We start from the raw sequence: 19,852 nt of genomic DNA, 5'->3' as shown, positions 1-19,852 counted from the left end.
ATCAGTAAAAATCATTAAAAAGAATGTTCAATCTTTAGGAAACATTTTGTAGCTAGACGACTGATATTGATATTATTGCTTTCTTACCGAGTTTCCTTTTCAATGCCATTTCACTTAATTATGGCAATTATCAAAAATGCAATCAATACGGTTCATACCGGTTATTAAATCTGATAATATCATATTCAGATAACTGGGAAGCGTTCTTCTGAGAGCAAGAGACAGATAAAGGTGGATTTGTTAACCTAGACAAAAAGCAATTCATTTGATAAGACAGCTTAAAGACATATAGACATCTCCGAAAGGGACAGCTGCTCTCCACCTCTATGGCATCCAACAACAATAAAGGGCCGCCTGCTGTAACCTTCGTTGTTCCTTTGAGCGGGCAGATCTCTCAATAATTGCATTACCAGCGACACTTAAAACACAAAAGATTAAAATCGATATTTCGGCCGACCTTCATCTACCCATACAAAGCCAGCCCCAAACGTGCTCTTACCATCATATCAGCTCACAGTAAGTTCTAGGATAAACTGGATGTTCAGCTTTTATTCCACATTTTACAAAATTGTGATTTTGTCTTGCCTGCATTGCGCCAGTGTATTGGTACATGTAGGCCTACCAGGTTCTACTTATTACTTAAATATTCCCGCGTGAAAACAAAATGCATCTTTGATAATATGCAGAACAGCGAATGAGATTCTGACCTGTTATCAAGATCTTGCAATTCGGTATACAGTATAGGCATGGGTTGATTTGTAAGTACATCTATGTTGCATGGTAACCAGTGTGAACAGCAATTAAGTATTTACTAGTTAGGTGGCAGGATGGACAGAACAGGAGTCAGCTTCCGTTGCAGCACCGTTACCACTTTAAACAACAGAACCGGTGTTGGCAGTCCTACTGTAATACAGTATGGAAAATCTGCATCTTCTGATTGATAAAAACATAGTGCCTTATAATGATTTTATTATTATTATTCACTTGTTTATTTTATTTTTTTCAATCTAATTCATTTTAATAATATAGTTTATTTGGTAAAATACCCGCAAAATCAAGTGTCCTGGATATTTGGACATGTTTACCTGAAAACGGTGAGACTGTTTCTAGTACAGCTTACTTTAAGCTCAATGTCAGAAATATCAAAATGATACAGTATATTTCAATAAAGGGCAGGCAAGAGCTTCTATAAAAATTTATTGTGTATCTTCGTTTTCATACTCAATTTGTACATACTGCACAACAGTATTAAAATAATCAATATCTTTAGCTTTTTGCAGCTTTGACCACCATTTCTGTAACGGTATATTGTATTATTGTCCAATAATATAAACTTCCAGATCATCGGGAATAATGTCTCTGCAATGGATATGTTATTTAATTAGCAGTGTTGTTTAATGCTTGTAGTGTTTTATGAAACATGCTTAATAGATAATGTTGTTGTTGTCATAATTTTAGTGTAGCCGCGCACCATTGGATTGAGTTGATTTAATTAGTCACATAAAGTAAACTGCCGGTAGTGGATGTTGGATATTAAGGATATAGGGAATCTCTTTTCTTTCCGATGGACTTCAGTAGGCCTATGCACACATACTACTTAAAACGAGGTCTTAGTCTGGAAATGTCCTAGTAGTAGCCGTTATTAGCAGCACAGTGCACCGCAGCAACAACAGCACAACGCAATGGCTAGGCCAATAATAACGGCAATTATTCCCAGTACAATTAAGAGGACGATCCACCAAGCGTAGTGGGTACCGTTTATGGTGACACCCATGGCAGCTTGGTCTTCTTCCTCTTGGTAATGTATATATCTATTATTGTCATAATCACGTCGAAGTCGTAATCCAATGGTCTTGCCTCTGTCTCTCTGAGTATGGCGTATACTCTCAATGCCATCCTGTACTTCATGGTCGTTGCTCACTTTTTCGAAGTATTCACTAACTGGTGGTAATTGGCAGGGTTTGCCAAGAATAATATTTCTAGAAAAAAATTGGATAAAGAATAATGTTGATAAGTGCTCATCGATCACCTTGTACTTTAACAAGTCTACATGTGTTCGATCCAGATATAAAATGATATGTCAGCATACAGAATATAAAAACGTGGGTCTAAAATGAGTTTTTCTCCATTTTGTAAGGGTCGTGGACTATATTTGCCATTTTAATTTTGGCATAATTGGCGTGGGTCCCTGTGCTCCATTTATCCACCTATGGTGAATTTTTTTCTAAAATGTCTCAGATTTATTCAAAGTCGAACAGATATAATCTTTATCTTTATCTTTGGTAAAAAGTGTGGGAAAGTAATGGTTATAAATTCACCATCGTCTCTCTCACAAATGTTGTGGCCTACCTGATACCTGACACAGTTTGCCTAATAGCTTCGCCATATTTCCCGGCATGCAAATATAAACGGCAGTTGGCAAGGAAATCTCGCTGGCATCTTGCCTCACTGACCTTTGTTAATACTGAAGAATTTGCATATACAGTGACCTGCAGAAAAAAATGGTTTTATTAGACATTTTGCTACAATTTTATGTATGTATCATTATTATGCGAAATGCGAGACAATAAAACTCACGGCGATTACAGTGCATCGAACACTAGTAATCAGAAAAATCAGACCAGGTTTGATACTGTTAACAAATGCACATGCAGAACAGAAATATTGTTGTTCCGTGCAGTTCAAATGTAGTATTGGTGGGAATTATTTTTCATTAGATTTAATAATCATTTTCTTTTAAGAAAAAAGAAGAAACCCTCTTTCAAAATTTTCGAAAGAGACTCTTCCTTGGTTAAAATTAATAGAACTGAAGCTGGATTGCCAAAGTATTTAACAGAATTTTCAGAGCCTTGACTTACTTGTGCTGCATCTCCCAAAGAGATCAGAATAATTAAATCATTACCACAGGTGCCAAACTTCCAAATTCTGGTCGAAAGTTCCTGACCCCATCTTTTGAGCTCCGTAGACACGTTGTAGCTGTAATCATGAAACATCTTGGGTATAACTCGTAAAAGGCATCAATTTCCTATAACTGATGTATTTTTCGTTCAAATCATACAATTTAAATTTTGTGGAATGTGTTTATTAAAGCATTGTAAAGCAGATGTATTTTAAGTTCTCAATGTTAATTGATGGCGGCAGTGGCGGATTTAGAGGGGGGGGTCAGGGGGGTCCTGATCTTTGGTTCCTTCTTGGCACCCTCGGCCTCTAAGATGCCAAAATATTTCGGAGGGGGGACGGGGGTGGAGGGGGGGGGGGTCGGAGGGAGGGTGGGCATCATCAAAGAATCCTAGATCCGCCCCTAGATGGCCGTATGAATTGATGTTGGCTGTGTCATTTTACAACCGCCATCGAGAAGTTGTGATAGATCACGTGTGGTACATATTCAGTCACCGTCCTGGGTACTCCTTTTCTGACGTGTTCAGTGTGTGTGTATACAGTCCATTAAATATGTAATACCATCTGCTCTCAGAAAATACAGCTTTTTATAGTAAGGCTATGAGTACTAAAGTCGATAAGTAAAGAGAGTGTACTTGAGTTGATAACAAGGAAGATAAAGATATCCATACTTACCCGGGAGATACTTTGATTTTTGGAAGTAAAACAACAGAGATGATATAGCCATTTGAATCCAAGGGGCATTGTTGACTACACGGACATTTGGTGTCTTCGATAGTTTTCGTAATTTCGTTGTCAATTCGGAAGGCTGATATTAAAAAAAAAAAAAAACAGTAAAATGTTCACTAGGTATTAATAGGATCAACATCTACAAATGTACAAGGTCTACTCCACATCAGGTTTGAGTGCTTTTCATGTTTTCTCTTTGTTCTATTTCGTGTGTTTTGTACTTCATTTCGTTTTAAACTAAGATCTAATAAACGGTGTATTAGATCTTAGTTTTAAAGTACTATTAAAATGTAAATAGTCCAGTCTACGAACTAAATATAATAGCACTCGTCATATGTAAAAAAAGGAAAACACTCGCGTTTATCACTGAATTAAGCAGAAAGAAATGTTAAAGGACTACACCTGGTCCCGCTACAGAAAAGCACTACTATTTTGATGGACTCTCAGTACCAACCTTCCGATTCTTCCAAGATGCCGGCTGGATCGCAAACCCATGATGGGAATTTACGGCCACACTCCGCGAAGTTTGTCCTGGGATTTGCTATATCTGTTAGCTCGTAAAGCTGTTTATGATAACTACATGTAGGTTTCGGCAAATGTGACGTAGACACTGTTAAAACCAGTGTCAGAAAAACCAACCAAGACGTGTACATGTATCTGAACTTAGACCTTTCCATATCACTTCAGGTTGCGGACTGATGACAAAGTCATACACTTCTAAAGTACGTAGTTTTGTTTTTCTGGAAGCTTGGTATAAACAAATGAGGCATCAGGTTGAAATGCCGAGCCAATCCCTTATCATGTGATCAATGAACATTAGCTAAATTGTTCTATTTATATCCATAGTTTAGACGGAACCTTTGCCTTTTTTTAAGCCTCTCTTTGGCAAGAGATTAATCCTTTTGTCCAAATCGCCAAAACAAGATTTCCTTGCGTATAGTGAATCATGGCCTATTTTTGCGTGTGTAGTTTCTATGTATAGAACTACCATGACTCATGTGGCATTTCACACCAGTACCACAGTTGGTTATTCTCAAGTTTTGAAGTTCCCCAAGGATGCAGTTTATAACAGCTACATCGCCAATTACACAACAAGTAATGTAAAGTTAATAGTGTAATAGTTTATTTATTTATTCAAATATTTGCGAAGCAGTGTCAATCAAAGTTAACATTTGAAAAACGTCTCGCGAGATTTTCTTAGTTATCATCGTGTCTCAGAAAATACACGTAAATGGGTTATCCTACATCTTTGTTTCTTATTCTAACTTGCTACAAGTGAACGTGTCTAAAAGGTTTTTATCACCAATATAAAAAGGAGACCAATATAAAAAGTGTTTTTTAGAATTCAAAATGAGAAACAAAATGTAATATTAAGGTATAAGTATTAGCAAAGGTGGGTCCAGTTTAAAAAGAAGGGTGGCGATTCAGTGATATATTTAAACTAATTATAATACATAAGATTGACGATGTGACAAAGATCAAAGGCGACGTGTTAACTAATTCGTCACATAAATAATGTGTTCTTTGGTAAAAGATGGCATCAAGAAACTGGGCGCGGAAGGCGTAAAAGGTCACGTTCTTGGTGTTGAAGTCTCTACATTTCATACTACAGAAAATAGCTCGACTCATTATGAGTCAACACAGAACGATACCAGATAACGTTCACATTTGATAAAATACAACGTAAAGACTTAAAATCACAATAAATATTTTGAACGGCGAATATACATGTAATTATCTATATTCATCCGGTACATGTATGTAGTTGCACAGGATTAAATGAATATTTAAGAAAATCATTAATTAAAGACATACATGTCAGCAAGGTTCATAAACCCCAAACGTTCTCAAAAGCACTGCTTACAGACGTGGAAGTGCACTGCCATATTTTAGAGTGCAGAGTGTTTTTTCTCACAATAGTTCTCAATCTCAATAATAATAATAATAATAATAATAATAATAATAATAATAACTGTTCACCACTGACGAAAATTATGTCCGGTTGCCAGCCTTCTTTTCTATACGTGTTTCTTTGTGAGTAATTTACGATTAAGAGTATAAAAACTGCTATCTTAAATTGTAGTTGTTCAAAAGCATACGAAACATTTTACCCTCATTCGAGTCTTAGGCATATTTAGACATACCAGTGATCTATTGTTCATGATGAATTGTTGCCATTTCATGTTTCACCGGGTATGAGGATTGGTCAGAAACGGAAAATTCTTCAGAAACTAGACTGGTCAATCCACAGTTAATACATATTCTTAAAAGTAAGAGGATGTTTGTCAGTCAATGTTACGATACCAGCATTAATGTTAAGCTTAGAAGAGAGAACAGCCAAGATCCTGCCCTGACATTTCCGGAGCTGTGCCCCATGTTCGTGCTTTTCCCTTGGCTACCGCTACCACTGCTGTTACTGGTACCCCCACTGGAACTACTACTGCTACTGCTGCTGCTGCTACTGCTACTGCTGCTGCTACTGCTGCTGCTGCTACCGCTGTCACCGGACCCAGCAGGGGGGTACTTATGCCCCGGAGAATTGGCCGGATTTGGACAGACACCTTCGAGTATGACTTTCCTGTGAAAATTGAACGAAAATAAAATTTTAGTGATTTGACCTATATACTTTACTGTACAGGTCTCACTTTGTAAAACACTTTCGAAAGATGTTCGATCATTGATTGCATTATTGTATAAATAGTCTATATTTAGCATCTTATGTGGTCCATATTTAAAAGAAGCTATGTGCAACATTTTGCCCCTTTTGAATTCCTGTTGGATTCGATAGTCGTTCACTGTTACACTTGGGACAGCCAATATTATGCTGAAGTACGTGTTGCATGCTATTTATGTGCCAGTAAGTATTGTACAAGTCACAGTTTTCTTGAACAATCCAAAGCCTACTTACTAAACTGACTAAACTATCGAGTACATGTATGCTTCGACATATACTTACTTAAAACTGGACACAGCATAATTCATCCCCTCCGCATATTTCGCTGCGGACATATATGGTTGAACGCCCTGAAGAATGCTTATAAGACAAGGTTGGCCACCGACCCTGCTCGCCACCCGGCCGTTTGCATAAACTGCAAGCTTTAAATAAATCGACAAGAATAATTGATTTCCTTTGAAATATATTTTTTACGAAGACAAGTAAAACAAAAAGCCAAGTTTTTTCTAAAAATGAAATGCATTATCTTTTTGGAATCTTTTTTTTTTTTTGCATTATTGACTTAAGGCAAAATCTGCTAGTGCAACACTGCATAAAGTGATAATATCCATGTTCGTTTTACTATTTACAATACAAAGCCACAAGTACAAAAGCCTAATCTCCCACCCTTACTAAGGCTTCGTTCACATGCAATGTCTATTTTCTATTTTCTATTTTCTATTTTCGGTATGTCTTATGATCACGGTCTGTGCACTAAATATCCCGCGGCGTAATTACTGGCAGCGCGAGCCAGTTACTATAAGTTACTATAAGTAACTGGCTCGCGCTGCCAGTAATTACGCGGCGGGATATTCAGTGCACAGACCGTGATCATAAGACATACCGAAAATAGAAAATAGAAAATAGACATTGCATGTGAACGAAGCCTTAATCTCTACAGGTCTAGTGAGTAACGTACTTGTCTGCTATCGTCTCTTGAGAACACAATGACTATATCGTCACTACAGGCTCCAAAACTCCAGCGACTAGTTGCAAGTTCCTTCGCCCATCTGTTCATCTCCTGTCCCACGCTGGATCTGCAGTGATCAATGGAGAGATATTATATTATATTATATTATATTATATTATATTATATTATATTATATTATAATCAAGTTTCGTTGAAGTTTGTTTCTTCATGTATAGACACGATTTTTTTTCTTTTCCACACACAAACACAAACACTCCACATTGTCACTTAAAATTTTACAGTATGTTTCAAAATGCATGTGCTTGTACTGCACTGCACTCACTCACTGCAGGCACAAGGCCAGGAGACCATGTTCAACAGCATAAAACTGGTTACGTGAGTCAAGATTCACGCTGTGCAGTTTACGAATTAATACAGGAAGTACCTTTGATTTCTGCTCTTCTATATTTGCAGGGTAATCTGTACGAATCACTCTTATACTTTGTCTAATAATAAAAATTATACGATAATTTTGGGTGTACGTGTACCTTTAGTAATCGAATTAGAAAGATTCCAACAAATCAGAGATTATATAGACATCAAAAGGAAGTCTAATTTGTAGTCTTACCCATCTGGTGGGCTCACTTTTGGCACTAGTAACACACCCACTACTATCCCAGGGGCGCTCGCGTCACAGCGACTTTTGTCCAGGCACACACATGGGGTCTGCTTACGAACGTCGTCAATCAGATGGTTCAGTCGCACAGCTGCAGTGAATTCAAAGGTAGATAAATTGAATATGAGAAAGCATTCTTGGCAACCACAAATAGATATACCAGTAGATAATATAAAACAGTTAAACAAACCAAGCACAAGCAGTCTGGCATATCCACATTCTTTAAAATGTGAATAGACATTACAAAGTCAATGTTCTGCTCAAACATGTAGATTTGCAAATGTTTTACAGTGTCAGTCGATCGGAAAGCCACTGGCTGCATAAAAACACAGACGCAATACTTCATTATGTGAAAATCACAATATTTTACGCGGGATTCAATACTTCGATAGTATTAGTGGAAATACGAGAGAAAAGAAAACGAGTTCCGTCACAGGAGTCGATTTAATGAGGTGATCTATGGATAATGCCAACACTAATTTCCTTACGGGCGTTATGAAGATAAACCTGAGGACCTCTCATTATCAAATAAATACTTGAGGATCATTCTCACATCAGTTAATGCGGGGAAATGGTATTTCATAATGGCAACAAAACACAGTCTGTCTCCAATAAAATGTCCTTTTTTTCCTATAGAAAATACATGTACAGTAATTTCTCCTTGAAAAAATTCAGCATGCTCAAATGTATCCGATTGTTTCCAAGAATGTCTTAACAATGAACATTTAGGTAATTAAACATAGCGTGATTGCTTTATACGAGTTAATCCCCTTAAGTTTGTGTATCTTGTTTTTTCACTATTCAACTATAAGATTATGCTTTTATCTACAATGAACACTACTAAATTGCTTTATGTCAAGCCAATTCTGCCTTTCCTTGGAAAAAAATCATAAACAAAACATAATAATTCTTTTATTTTTCAAGGTAATGGCGCTACACTAGATGTATGCAGGGCGGTTGTATTTAGCTGTCGTTAAATAGCAAAACTCAGCAGAAAACGTAATGCGGATACAGGTGGTAAATGATAATGCTTATTTTGAGTGTGAAAACAACCGAAGCGTACAACATTATAGGATTAACGCAAATAAGCACTCTGCCTATTAGGTTGTGTATTCAACGTACAAAGTTAAGATTTCGACTAATTTGTATATTGGGTAGACCACTTGTAAATATACGTTTTTAGCCTTAAATTTTTAGTTGAAAGTCTTTAACTTTTAAGATTAAACAAATACAATGTTTACAGGCAATACCATCCTAAAGTAAGATGAAATGGGCCCCGGCTTTTGTTGGCATAGCCTACTAGGTGGGGTCAAGCTAGTGTTCGAAAATGTGTTTAAGGGTTAAAAGTGGCGCTATTTACCTTCCTCCTCGCTGATAACTCTCCCTGGATCACATACCCAGGACGCCGTCGACCTTCCACAGGCTGCGGGGTTAGTTCTGGGGCTGGCGATATTTACTAATCTATAACCACTCTCTGCGTGGACGCAATGCTTAGTCATAAAAGTCAGAGCTAGAAAAACTACATATCGCAGAAAAATTCCACATTGATAATATTCCATGACTGTTGCGGGTTGGAGTTTGCAACCCGAGTAGTAGAAATCCTATGATGTCCAACCCTATACTTTGACGACCACCTGTTATTAGTAGTCAAGGCACGTAACCTTATGCATTTCTTGTTTGGGTGGGTATGCAAAAGATGCTGATAACTTAGAAATAAATCAGATGAGTCAGGTGGAGAGACCATCTTCAGAATGATAACTCATCGTCTTCGTGTTTAAAGTAATCAGAGGTGCCAGTGATACTAACAGGAGAAGGTGCAAAACCATCGTCGTAGACCTGGCACCTGTATCTTTAAGCTATGGTATAAACTAGCAAATAAAAGCCGAAGGCAGGGGTTGTAGGCCTACAACAGAATGCAGAATGCTTAGATGGATTTATATCACTGAAATATTTGAAGTTATACATTTATTCTGTTGTATATACGTATCCATTTGTTTTATTTATTTACTTATTTAATTTTGTGGAGAGCATTTAATGCTTCCAGCGCTTTGCCTCCATTTCTTTCGAATAAACGTTGTTAAAAAAAAAATCACTGATTACCTACAATCTCAATAGTATGGGACTTGTGTTGCGAATTAACACAGTTTTCGATTCCCAGTTGTCCTTTTACCGGTACAAGAGGAAAAAATTAGATGCATCAGCGTTCTTCTGAACACCGACCCACTGCAGTCACGAATTATAGAATGCGATAGATGGGATATCACGGCTTTAGTATTATATCATCTTTAATTTTTATTAATTTTACCCTTTTTATTCTCTATTTCGTTTTTTATTTCTTTTATTCCGTCTTCCTCGCTTCTTTCTTTATTTTTATTAAGTTTTTTTTTTTCTTTTTCTTGCTTACTTTCTCTCTGTTTCTCTCTTTTGTTGACTAAATGCAGCAAAGGTATTGTTTATTAAATACTTCCTAGAACTACCATAAAAAGCGCTCAGTCAGACTGTAAATATTTTTTCTGTCATCTTTCTATAGGGTATAGCGTTCTATTGTGATTTAACTGAAATCCATTGAAAAATACCAAACTGATTTTGATCTTTTTTATTGTGGTAGACCAATGCAGTGCTCTAAAATCGCTCTTAGGTTCACTAAACCTATCACGTTGACAGCTGAGTTGTGAACAGTCATTCTAATCTAAATAAAAGTCTTTCGGAGTAAAAGCACTTATAGCGGGATGACCCCGACTTACTCGTGCTACATGTTACCAAGCGTGGCATGTCTTGCTGGGTGTGCTAAACGTGGCGACGCCTAGAGTCATTTTATCAAGTGCAATGATGGAGCCCTCATGGCAGGAAGTTGTGCAAGCTCGGAAAGAGGAGCGAAGAGAACTTGTACTACATGGGCCTGACATAAGCAGTAGAATAGAAGACAATGGTTTGGATAAATCACTTTATGATCTAATCAATTTGAATTTCTTGGAAATCAGCAAAACCTGTTTGACCAAGGTTGATGACGAAATAGGAAAAATGATAAACCTCACATCTTTGGTTCTTCACAGCAACAACATCAACCATGTGTCCAGTGAAATTAAACAGTTGAAAAAGTTAAAGTTTCTCGACCTGTCCAGGAACTCTCTCGAACGCCTACCGGAAGAAATAGGTGATTTACGCGAACTACACACCATAAACGTCAGTGGAAATCAACTGACTGATTTCCCTCTAATCAGTGAGCTGCACAATTTACACGTGTTAGACATCTCACACAATCGTCTGGAGTCTTTGCCCGAAGATATCTGCTCCCCTGAACTTAGCCTGCTTAATCAGCTCAATGCTGCTGGCAATCAAATCACCTTGATGCCATCTGAAATAGAGGTTCTAGTGTCGCTAAAACTGCTTGATCTCTCCGACAACGCGATGCTGGAGATCCCACCGGAGCTAAGTAACTGCCTAAAACTGAAGGAGGCAAACTTAAAGGGAAACAGACTGAAGGACAGAAGGCTGGCGAAAATGATTGAACAGTGTCCAACTAAGTCGGTTTTAGATTATCTAGGGAATGTCCTTGCCCAGCAACGTGCCAAAAGTGGCAAAAAGGACAAAGGAAAAACCAAAAAGGATAAGAAAAAAACTGCAAAAGCAGGAGATAATGATGATGAGATGGAAATTTTGATGAAGAATATGATGAAGGTTCTGCACTTCCAGGAGGAGAAGGGGATTACTGTCAAAGTTACCTCTGCAGTGTTGGAGATCAGGCCTTACATTGTGTGCTGTATTGTTAGACAGCTAGACTTCCATAAGTCTCTGAACATGTTTAAGAGGTTCATCAATTTGCAGGTTATTACCCTTTCTTTAAATATATTGCCCAGGGGTAAATAAGATGTTCATGGGTCTTTTTTGTTGATTGTTTAATTCATAGATGAGAAGAAATTGCCATAATGTTTTGGTCATGATCAAAATTATTGATCATCCTATAATAAAGGCATTTGCTTGTCAGTAATTTTGAAGTATGTCACTTACACAGTGTATAAGCTAATGAATGATAACATATATACAGGGTATTGCATAGCAAGAATAGTACTTGCATCCTTGCACTAAAATATGTAAAACATCAGTAGACATGCAAAAGGCAGATTATTTTGTCAAGTCAATTACTTACAAGAAAGGTTTAGCTTCAACTTTTTTGTTAATTGGTCATATATTTTTTTTGTTTAGACCAAATTACATGACAGTATGTGTAACAAGCGCCAGGCAGCCACTATAGCCACTCATGATGTGGCTTTGGTGAAGGGACCCCTGTTATATGATGCCAAGGATCCTACAGAAATTAAGGTGAGACAAGATCTCTTCTCTGATTATGCTCAGTGTATAGGTATGAAATTTATTTTTAATCTTAAAAGTTTTGTTTTTAAAATTAAGGTAAATACAGAATAATATATATTTGAAATCATGGATAAAGAGACAGGCCCGTAGCCAGCAATTTCAAAGGGGGGGGTTCTTTTTCTGAAAAAGTGGACCTTTTACCATATAATCCCCATATACCTAGGTCAAATTTTACCCAGAGTGGACCTTTTTCCAGCAAGAAGGGGGGTTCTTTCACACCCCCCGAACCCCCCCTGGCTACGGGCCTGAGAGAAATAGTAACACATGGTGTTTGCCATGCTCTTAAATCAGTGTTGACAAAATTTATGTTGTGTTGAGAATAAAATGAGCGACAGGCTGTCATACAATTTTTATGCTAAATGCTTAAGATAGCTGCCATTTGAATAAGGAGAATCTGCTTGGGTTATTGTACCACCAGCGTTAGCGCTGGCGGTACACATGGTTTCGGTCCCGTCCGGATCGTTCCGCCGGCTCCGCCGGCTCCGCCGGTTCCGCCGGCTCCGCCGGCTCCGCCGGACGGCTACCGTTACCGCTTCTCCTCCTAGACGGTAAGGGCCCCCGTACCCATCTCTTGGATTTAGGTCACCTATAATCTCAACTCATTCCACGTAAAATTTGGGCTTTGTCGGTATTGGGGTCTAGGTGTGGCACTCATTGCAATGCACCCTTGTCTAAAAATGGCAAAATTAAATGCTAATTATCTACCCTACGGAAGGAATTATGGGAAAAATTTCTACAGACGGCTTTCCAAAAGTCATATGTGTAGATTTCAAATATGCCCTTGGATTTGACCTTTGACCTTTATTTCAAGGTCAAACGGGCCAAAATTTTCAAAAAAATTAATTTTTTTACGAAAAAAAAATTATTTGCCCTGTTATTCAGACACCACACAGACTTAACCAAAAATATTATTGGAAGTTGTTACCCTTCAGGTCATCTTTCATCTCCGTGAATTTGGGGTCAATCGGTGCATTTTCACGGGAGTAGCGGCCATAAGATACTGAAACTGAAAACTGTCTCTAATTCGGGAACCGTTAATGCTAGAGACCCATTCTTTTTTGCATTTTGTAGAGCATGTAAAGCCCAACACTGGAGGTGGTCTCCGTTTTTTTGTATTCCATACGGTTTTCGAGTTACGCTGTATCAAAAAGTACATATTGGTGGTGAAAGCAAAATGTGCAGTACGGTAATGGATAATAAATTTTGAACTCCAGAAAAAAATATATATAAGGCTTGGCAAAGCAGACAACTCATGGTCAAAAATAACATTATTTCATCAAATTTGAACTTCTGGAACTTCAGAGCACCTCCCATTTCAAGAATTTTGACCAAAATTACCTTTTCTTTATTTTAATTAATTTTTTTCTGTAGGAAATTTATGGCACATTATGGTAACTCCAAAATTATAACATTTAGTCCCTTATATCTCCAAAACTGGCAGAGATAGGTCCATAGTTACTATTGAAGTTGAATAGGAAGTCATATACTGGCAATCTTACTGTGACCTTGAAATTGACCTTTGACCTACTTTTCACCATGAACTGAACTTTGCAAATTTTGCTTCCCTTTTATCTACAAAACTGGCAGAGATATGTCCATAGTTACTATTGAACTTGAATAGGAAGTCATATACTGGCAATCTAAATGTGTCCTTAAAATTGACCTTTGACCTACTTTTCACCATGAACTGAACTTTGCAAATTTTGCTTCCCTTTTATCTCCAAAACTGGCAGAGATAGGTCCATAGTTACTATTGAACTTAAATAGGAATTCATATACTGGCAGTCTAAATGTGACCTTGAAATTGACCTTTGACCTACTATTCACCATGAACTGAACTTTGCAAATTTTGCTTCCCTTTTATCTCCAAAACTGGCAGAGATAGGTCCATAGTTACTATTGAACTTGAATAGGAAGTCATATACTGGCAATCTTACTGTGACCTTGAAATTGACCTTTGACCTACTTTTCACCATGAACTGAACTTTGTAAATTTTGCTTCCCTTTTATCTACAAACCTGGCAGAGATATGTCCATGGTTACTATTGAACTTGAATAGGAAGTCATATACTGGCAATCTTACTGTGACCTTGAAATTGACCTTTGACCTACTTTTCACCATGAACTGAACTTTGCAAATTTTGATTCCCTTTTATCTCCAAAACTGGCAGAGATATGTTGATAGTTACCATTGAAGTTGAATAGGAAGTCATATACTGGCAATCTCACTGTGACCTTGAAATTGACCTTTGACCTACTTTTCACCATGAACTGAACTTTGCAAATTTTGCTTCCCTTTTTTCTCCAGCACTGGCTGAGATAGGTCCATAATTACTATAGAACTTGAATAGGAAGTCATATACTGGCAATCTAAATGTGACCTTAAAATTGACCTTTTACCTACTTTTCACCATGAACTGAACTTTGCAAATTTTGCTTCCCTTTTATCTCCAAAGTTACGCTGTATCAAAAAGTACATATTGGTGGTGAAAGCAAAATGTGCAGTACGGTAATGGATAATAAATTTTGAACTCCAGAAAAATAAAACATAAGGCTTGGCGAAGCAGACAACTTGTGGTCAAAAAAAAATAACATTATTTCATCAAATTTGAACATCTCGAACTTCAGAGCACCTCCCATTTCAAGAATTTTGACCAAAATGACCTTTTCTTTATTTTAATTATTTTTTTCTGTAGGAAATTTATGGCACATTATGGTAACTCCAAAATTATAACATTTAGTCCCTTATATCTCCAAAACTGGCAGAGATAGGTCCATAGTTACTATTGAAGTTGAATAGGAAGTCATATACTGGCAATCTTACTGTGATCTTTAAATTGATCTTTGACCTACTTTTCACTATGAACTGAACTTTGCAAATTTTGCTTCCCTTTTATCTCCAAAACTGGCAGAGATATGTCCATAGTTACTATTGAAGTTGAATAGGAAGTCATATACTGGCAATCTTACTGTGTCCTTAAAATTGACCTTTGACCTACTTTTCACCATAAACTGAACTTTGTAAATTTTGCTTCCCTTTTATCTCCAAAACTGGCAGAGATAGGTCCATAGTTACTATTGAAGTTGAATAGGAAGTCATATACTGGCAATCTAAATGTGACCTTAAAATTGACCTTTGACCTACTTTCCACCATGAACTGAACTTGCAAATTTTGCTTCCCTTCTATCTCCAAAGTTACGCTGTATCAAAAAGTATATATTGGTGGTGAAAGCAAAATGCGCAGTACGGTAATGGATAATAAATTTTGAACTCCAGAAAAATAAAACATAAGGCTTGGCAAAGCAGACAACTCATGGTCAAAAATGACATTATATCATCAAATTTTAACATCTCGAACTTCAAGACACTTCCCATTTCAAGAATTTTGACCAAAATTACCTTTTCTTTATTTTAATTAATTTTTTCTGTAGGAAATTTATGGCACATTATGGTAACTCCAAAATTATAACATTTAGTCCCTTATATCTCCAAAACTGGCAGAGATAGGTCCATAGTTACTATTGAAGTTGAATAGGAAGTCATATACTGGCAATCTTACTGTGACCTTGAAATTGACCTTTGACCTACTTTTCACCATGAACTGAACTTTGTAAATTTTGCTTCCATTTTATCTCCAAAACTGGCAGAGATAGGTCCATAGTTACTATTGAAGTTGAATAGGAAGTCATATACTGGCAATCTTACTGTGACCTTGAAATTGACCTTTGACCTACTTTTCACCATGAACTGAACTTTGCAAATTTTGATTCCCTTTTATCTCCAAAACTGGCAGAGATAGGTCCATAGTTACTATTAAACTTGAAAAGGAAGTCATATACTGGCAATTTACTGTGACCTTGAAATTGACCTTTGACCTACCTTACGATGAATTAACTTTGATTGTACCATTTTAAAATAAAAAAATTTTTTTGCATATTTTGAAAATTCTTGTTGATTGCATTTTTACAGCTTGTCAAGCACAAGACTGGTGGCTGTGTCCCTTACTTTGTGTATGTGGGGGTCTATACGAATGCGCTTGCTCCAGCTGGTGGTACAATATTCGGAGGCGGTATCGCCTCTCTGATCCTCTAGTTTTTGCTGAGATCTGTAACCTTTGGGTCATTTTGTTAATTTTTTTCAGTTGCTTCCCCTTATGAGGAAGGCAGAGGTAACAGCACGGCAGTTGGTGGACAAACTGTGCCAGGAAGCAGAGGAATATAGGAAAGAGAAGAAGAGAAATCAAACTTCTGGAATACACAAGTGAGTAAAATTTAACATTAACCTTTGTGAAAACCAGATATATTTATGTGATTATAAAAAGTTTGATATTTTATTCTCATTCTTGATGTCTCCATTCAAAGGTATATCTTTCTTACTATTGTAGCTCATTAGGAACAGTTTTCCTTTAATAAAAGCTTGTAGATTATCATTACTTTTGAAACCAAAACATTTGTATTAAGTTCAAAGAAATAAGAATAAAAAACTTTTTTTCAATCAACAGCTAGTATTGAAATTGCGGTTTTACTCTAATATTGCAGTGTCTATTTGGAGTATCTTCACCAGGGCACAAAGCTGTCTAGCTGAATAGCCTCTAAACAAGTATATTTCATGTAAATTTTCTGCAATTTCTCAATACAATGCAACTATCTCTGAATTTATTTTTGATTAAATCTTTTTTTTTATTTATTCAGGTATTTAGATCTGTTGAAAGGCAAAGCAACTTTTCCTTTCCTGGCAGATAACGAAGGGAGAGTTATTTCATTCCCACCAATCACGAACTGTGATGTTACTAAGGTAATTTGAAGTCCTGGTATTTGAATTATTGATAATTGAAGTGGTAGTAATAATTTTTGTACTTGTATAAGATATGCATTGGTAATGCACAAAATTGCCATTATGTTGCCGTTTTGCTAATTTCAATGTCAAGAGATTTAATGTTAAGTAATGGTATCAGCTGTTTTGAAGCACCACAAACACATGCCAGAATACATCACATTTTGTGAACTGAGTTGTACAATATAAACATATTTATTCCAAAACATGCCAAGTACATATACAAAAAGCTTGACAATGACATATTAATGTTCATCTAAAATGTTAAATTAACAGAGTCTTCCTCATTAGTTTTTCCAATTTTTAACTATTTTAGATTTCCAAAGACACAACAGATGTATTGATTGAAGTGACGAGCTCTACATCTTTAGACACTTGCAAAAAGGTGATGGATGCCCTCCTTCAAGAAATTCTTGAGATTGGTGTCGGAAGGGATGACACCACTGAAGGGGGAGCTACTGGAGGCAGCGAGGATGGCACAGCAGCAGTCACAGGTCAAAGATTGATTGTTGAACAAGTGCGCATAGTGGATCCTGATGGTAATTTGAAAGTTGTGTATCCCTCAAGGACAGACCTACCTTCCACCGCTTACAGAGTCATTCGAGAAGTAGAATGAAGAGCTTCCGAGTTGTTACAATTTGTTTCATATTCAGATTCTAAAAAAAAATTAATTCTTAGCATTTTTACCTGTCATTTTGTTAATTTATTGAGCTGTTGAACTATTTTTCTGACTGATAACTCCAACCATGCCAAGCTGTAAGCCAAGATTTAAATGTACCTGATATGATCAGTAAACAGTCATTTGTTGAATCCTTTTGATATACATATATGTTACAATTAAATGTTTGTGTTTAACGGTTTACGTACCAGTACTACAATTCTACAGAAACACATGCAAGTGCTCTGAAAGAGATGTGAACAACCAACATATTGGTATATCCTGAATGTCACAAACTATGATAAAACAAGTTGTTAATGTTGTCTGCTGACTGTTGTACGTTCATGTTGTATTCAGTACTGGTATTTGTACATTCAAACTGGATTAATTAAAGTTTTCTAAGATGAGCATACGTAGTACATACCAGTAGAGGTAGCAACAATATGCTTCGCAAAAAGAACAGCTTCACATGCAGATGAAATAAAATGTTTCATATTTTGTTGTATTTTGAATATCTCTGATCAATTTTTATCAAAATAATGTGAAGTTGGCAAATAAATTGCTCAAAAGTGAAGACAATTACGAATATTGTTGATTTTGACACAAATCGTATGTGAAATTGATTGCAAGTTTTCTTCTTTGCTAAAAGTTTTGAGTGAGTGATAACATACTTGTAATTATTTTAAAAATGCTATGATTATATGAGCAAACCTTTCAAGTTGTGAACAAAATACTGCTCAAACCTAATGCAAAGTTACCTACTCGATGCGTTTTTGTTCAGCCAAGATTGTGAATTACTGCCAGGATTCACTTGCTCAGCAAAAAAAAAAAAAAAATAAAAAAAAAAAAAAAATAAATAAATAAATAAAATAAAGAAAGAATGAAAAAACTAGACTTGCAATGCTGGCAAATATATACAGATACCAAACGGTGAACAACAGTGCAACGATATTTATAAAAAAGGTAAAAATAATTGCATCATGATGATTTCGGGAAGGAAAATGTCTTTTTACCAAACAAGGCCACTCAGTAAATTTGCAGTAAAAAAAGATACAGTTTGGCACTTATGGATTAGCAGGTAAGGGAGTGATCCTTGAGACAGCACTGGCATGGACAGATAGTGGTCAGATTATTAACACATGCAGTGACTGTTTGTCAAAAAGGATTTACAAATTTTCTCAATTGACCAAAGATAAAATGCATGTGATTTGGCAAAGATAGTAAATTGATCTCCAATGGCATTTTTTTATTAAAGTTTCTGAATCTGAAGTGACACATGCAACTAATTATACCTGGTCTTAAGTATCAGGCGATGTATCAGAGGTATGTACATGTAAGAGAGTATACTAATACTAATAGGACAGTGTTTCACACACTGATTTAGGTGTTCAAAATTACTGTAGCTGCTGTGATATTCATTTTGTTTGCTTACTAATTATACCATGAACTTTCAAAATATATTTATTTATTTATTATTTTATTTTATTATTATTATTATCATTTTTTGTCAGAGGTTTGCAACTCTGCCAGTGGAAAAGCACTTTTTTTTTGCTAGACTTGATTAAATAAGTGGGCTGTGTTTTAACTGGCACTGAGGTATAAATTGCAGTATGGGTTTTTTTTGGAGGGGCACTGGTGTCTTTGGGCCATTCCTCTTCTAGGATGCACATAGATTTCAAATAATAAAATACCCCAGTAGGCCTACCATTACTGCTACCAAGCAAGGAATGGGATGTGGGGGCGGGGGCTTTTTACGTTTTAACAGCTAGGGCAGATCTCATGAATGAATTATCATCTTAAAAGTTAAATGGGAACGTTTCACCCATGATGATAAACGTCATTGTGAACGCTTTGCACTTCCATATGAAGCTACCTGTACAAGAATATATGTGTGTAGTTTTTTCACATGAAACCTATTAATAGTGAAAAAATGTGTGTTAGGGATCAACTTCAAGATGAAAGCCGAGCGTTGACTTGCCGCCTCCCTCGTGCCCTAAACATACCATTTTCAACGCATACTGGTAAAATGCTTGATAAAAAACATGGTTGTATTTTTCGTCATA

The 19,852-nt window shown here is 36.5% G+C and overlaps 3 protein-coding genes across 3 annotated transcripts; 1 reads left to right on the top strand and 2 right to left on the bottom strand.

Annotated features, from left to right (window-relative positions):
* Window positions 1-966: 966 nt before the first annotated feature.
* Window positions 967-4,517, bottom strand: LOC106151588 (uncharacterized). Its single transcript, XM_013524924.2, has 5 exons — window positions 4,082-4,517; window positions 3,574-3,706; window positions 2,859-2,976; window positions 2,350-2,489; window positions 967-1,979 (listed from the first exon to the last, which is right to left on the bottom strand). Exons 1-5 carry the CDS (start codon window positions 4,302-4,304, stop codon window positions 1,643-1,645), a joined length of 951 nt encoding a protein of 316 aa, XP_013380378.2. The 5' UTR covers window positions 4,305-4,517; the 3' UTR covers window positions 967-1,642.
* A 216-nt stretch (window positions 4,518-4,733) lies between these two features.
* On the bottom strand, window positions 4,734-9,785 carry LOC106151589 (uncharacterized). Its single transcript, XM_013524927.2, has 5 exons — window positions 9,287-9,785; window positions 7,879-8,017; window positions 7,260-7,377; window positions 6,584-6,723; window positions 4,734-6,205 (listed from the first exon to the last, which is right to left on the bottom strand). Exons 1-5 carry the CDS (start codon window positions 9,483-9,485, stop codon window positions 5,923-5,925), a joined length of 879 nt encoding a protein of 292 aa, XP_013380381.2. The 5' UTR covers window positions 9,486-9,785; the 3' UTR covers window positions 4,734-5,922.
* Window positions 9,786-10,717: 932 nt separating this feature from the next.
* Window positions 10,718-18,287, top strand: LOC106151579 (leucine-rich repeat-containing protein 47). The gene is made up of 5 exons (XM_013524916.3): window positions 10,718-11,751; window positions 12,130-12,246; window positions 16,440-16,558; window positions 16,990-17,092; window positions 17,448-18,287. Exons 1-5 carry the CDS (start codon window positions 10,753-10,755, stop codon window positions 17,745-17,747), a joined length of 1,638 nt encoding a protein of 545 aa, XP_013380370.3. The 5' UTR covers window positions 10,718-10,752; the 3' UTR covers window positions 17,748-18,287.
* Window positions 18,288-19,852: the final 1,565 nt, after the last annotated feature.

This window comes from Lingula anatina, chromosome 1 (genome assembly GCF_051362555.1).
Source record: "Lingula anatina isolate TDL-2025a chromosome 1, LinAna3.0, whole genome shotgun sequence".
Lineage (NCBI taxonomy): Eukaryota > Metazoa > Brachiopoda > Lingulata > Lingulida > Lingulidae > Lingula > Lingula anatina.
The sequence above is the reverse complement of the archived record's forward strand: the minus strand, read 5'-3'. Positions and strand labels throughout refer to the sequence as shown.

Excerpts from the sequence above, each read along its gene's own strand:
- LOC106151579 (XM_013524916.3), top strand. The coding sequence starts at position 10,753 with ATGATGGAGCCCTCATGGCAGGAAGTTGTGCAAGCTCGGAAAGAGGAG. Across the intron at positions 12,247-16,439 it reads AGGATCCTACAGAAATTAAG|TTGCTTCCCCTTATGAGGAA; the intron begins GTGAGACAAGAT and ends AATTTTTTTCAG. Across the intron at positions 16,559-16,989 it reads CAAACTTCTGGAATACACAA|GTATTTAGATCTGTTGAAAG; the intron begins GTGAGTAAAATT and ends TTATTTATTCAG.
- LOC106151589 (XM_013524927.2), bottom strand. The coding sequence starts at position 9,485 with ATGGAATATTATCAATGTGGAATTTTTCTGCGATATGTAGTTTTTCTA. Across the intron at positions 8,018-9,286 it reads AGTTATCAGCGAGGAGGAAG|CTGTGCGACTGAACCATCTG; the intron begins GTAAATAGCGCC and ends AATTCACTGCAG. Across the intron at positions 6,724-7,259 it reads CAAGAGACGATAGCAGACAA|CTTGCAGTTTATGCAAACGG; the intron begins GTACGTTACTCA and ends ATTTATTTAAAG.
- LOC106151588 (XM_013524924.2), bottom strand. The coding sequence starts at position 4,304 with ATGGAAAGGTCTAAGTTCAGATACATGTACACGTCTTGGTTGGTTTTT. Across the intron at positions 2,490-2,858 it reads CTTTGGGAGATGCAGCACAA|GTCACTGTATATGCAAATTC; the intron begins GTAAGTCAAGGC and ends TTTTTTCTGCAG. Across the intron at positions 1,980-2,349 it reads CAAACTGTGTCAGGTATCAG|AAATATTATTCTTGGCAAAC; the intron begins GTAGGCCACAAC and ends ATTTTTTTCTAG.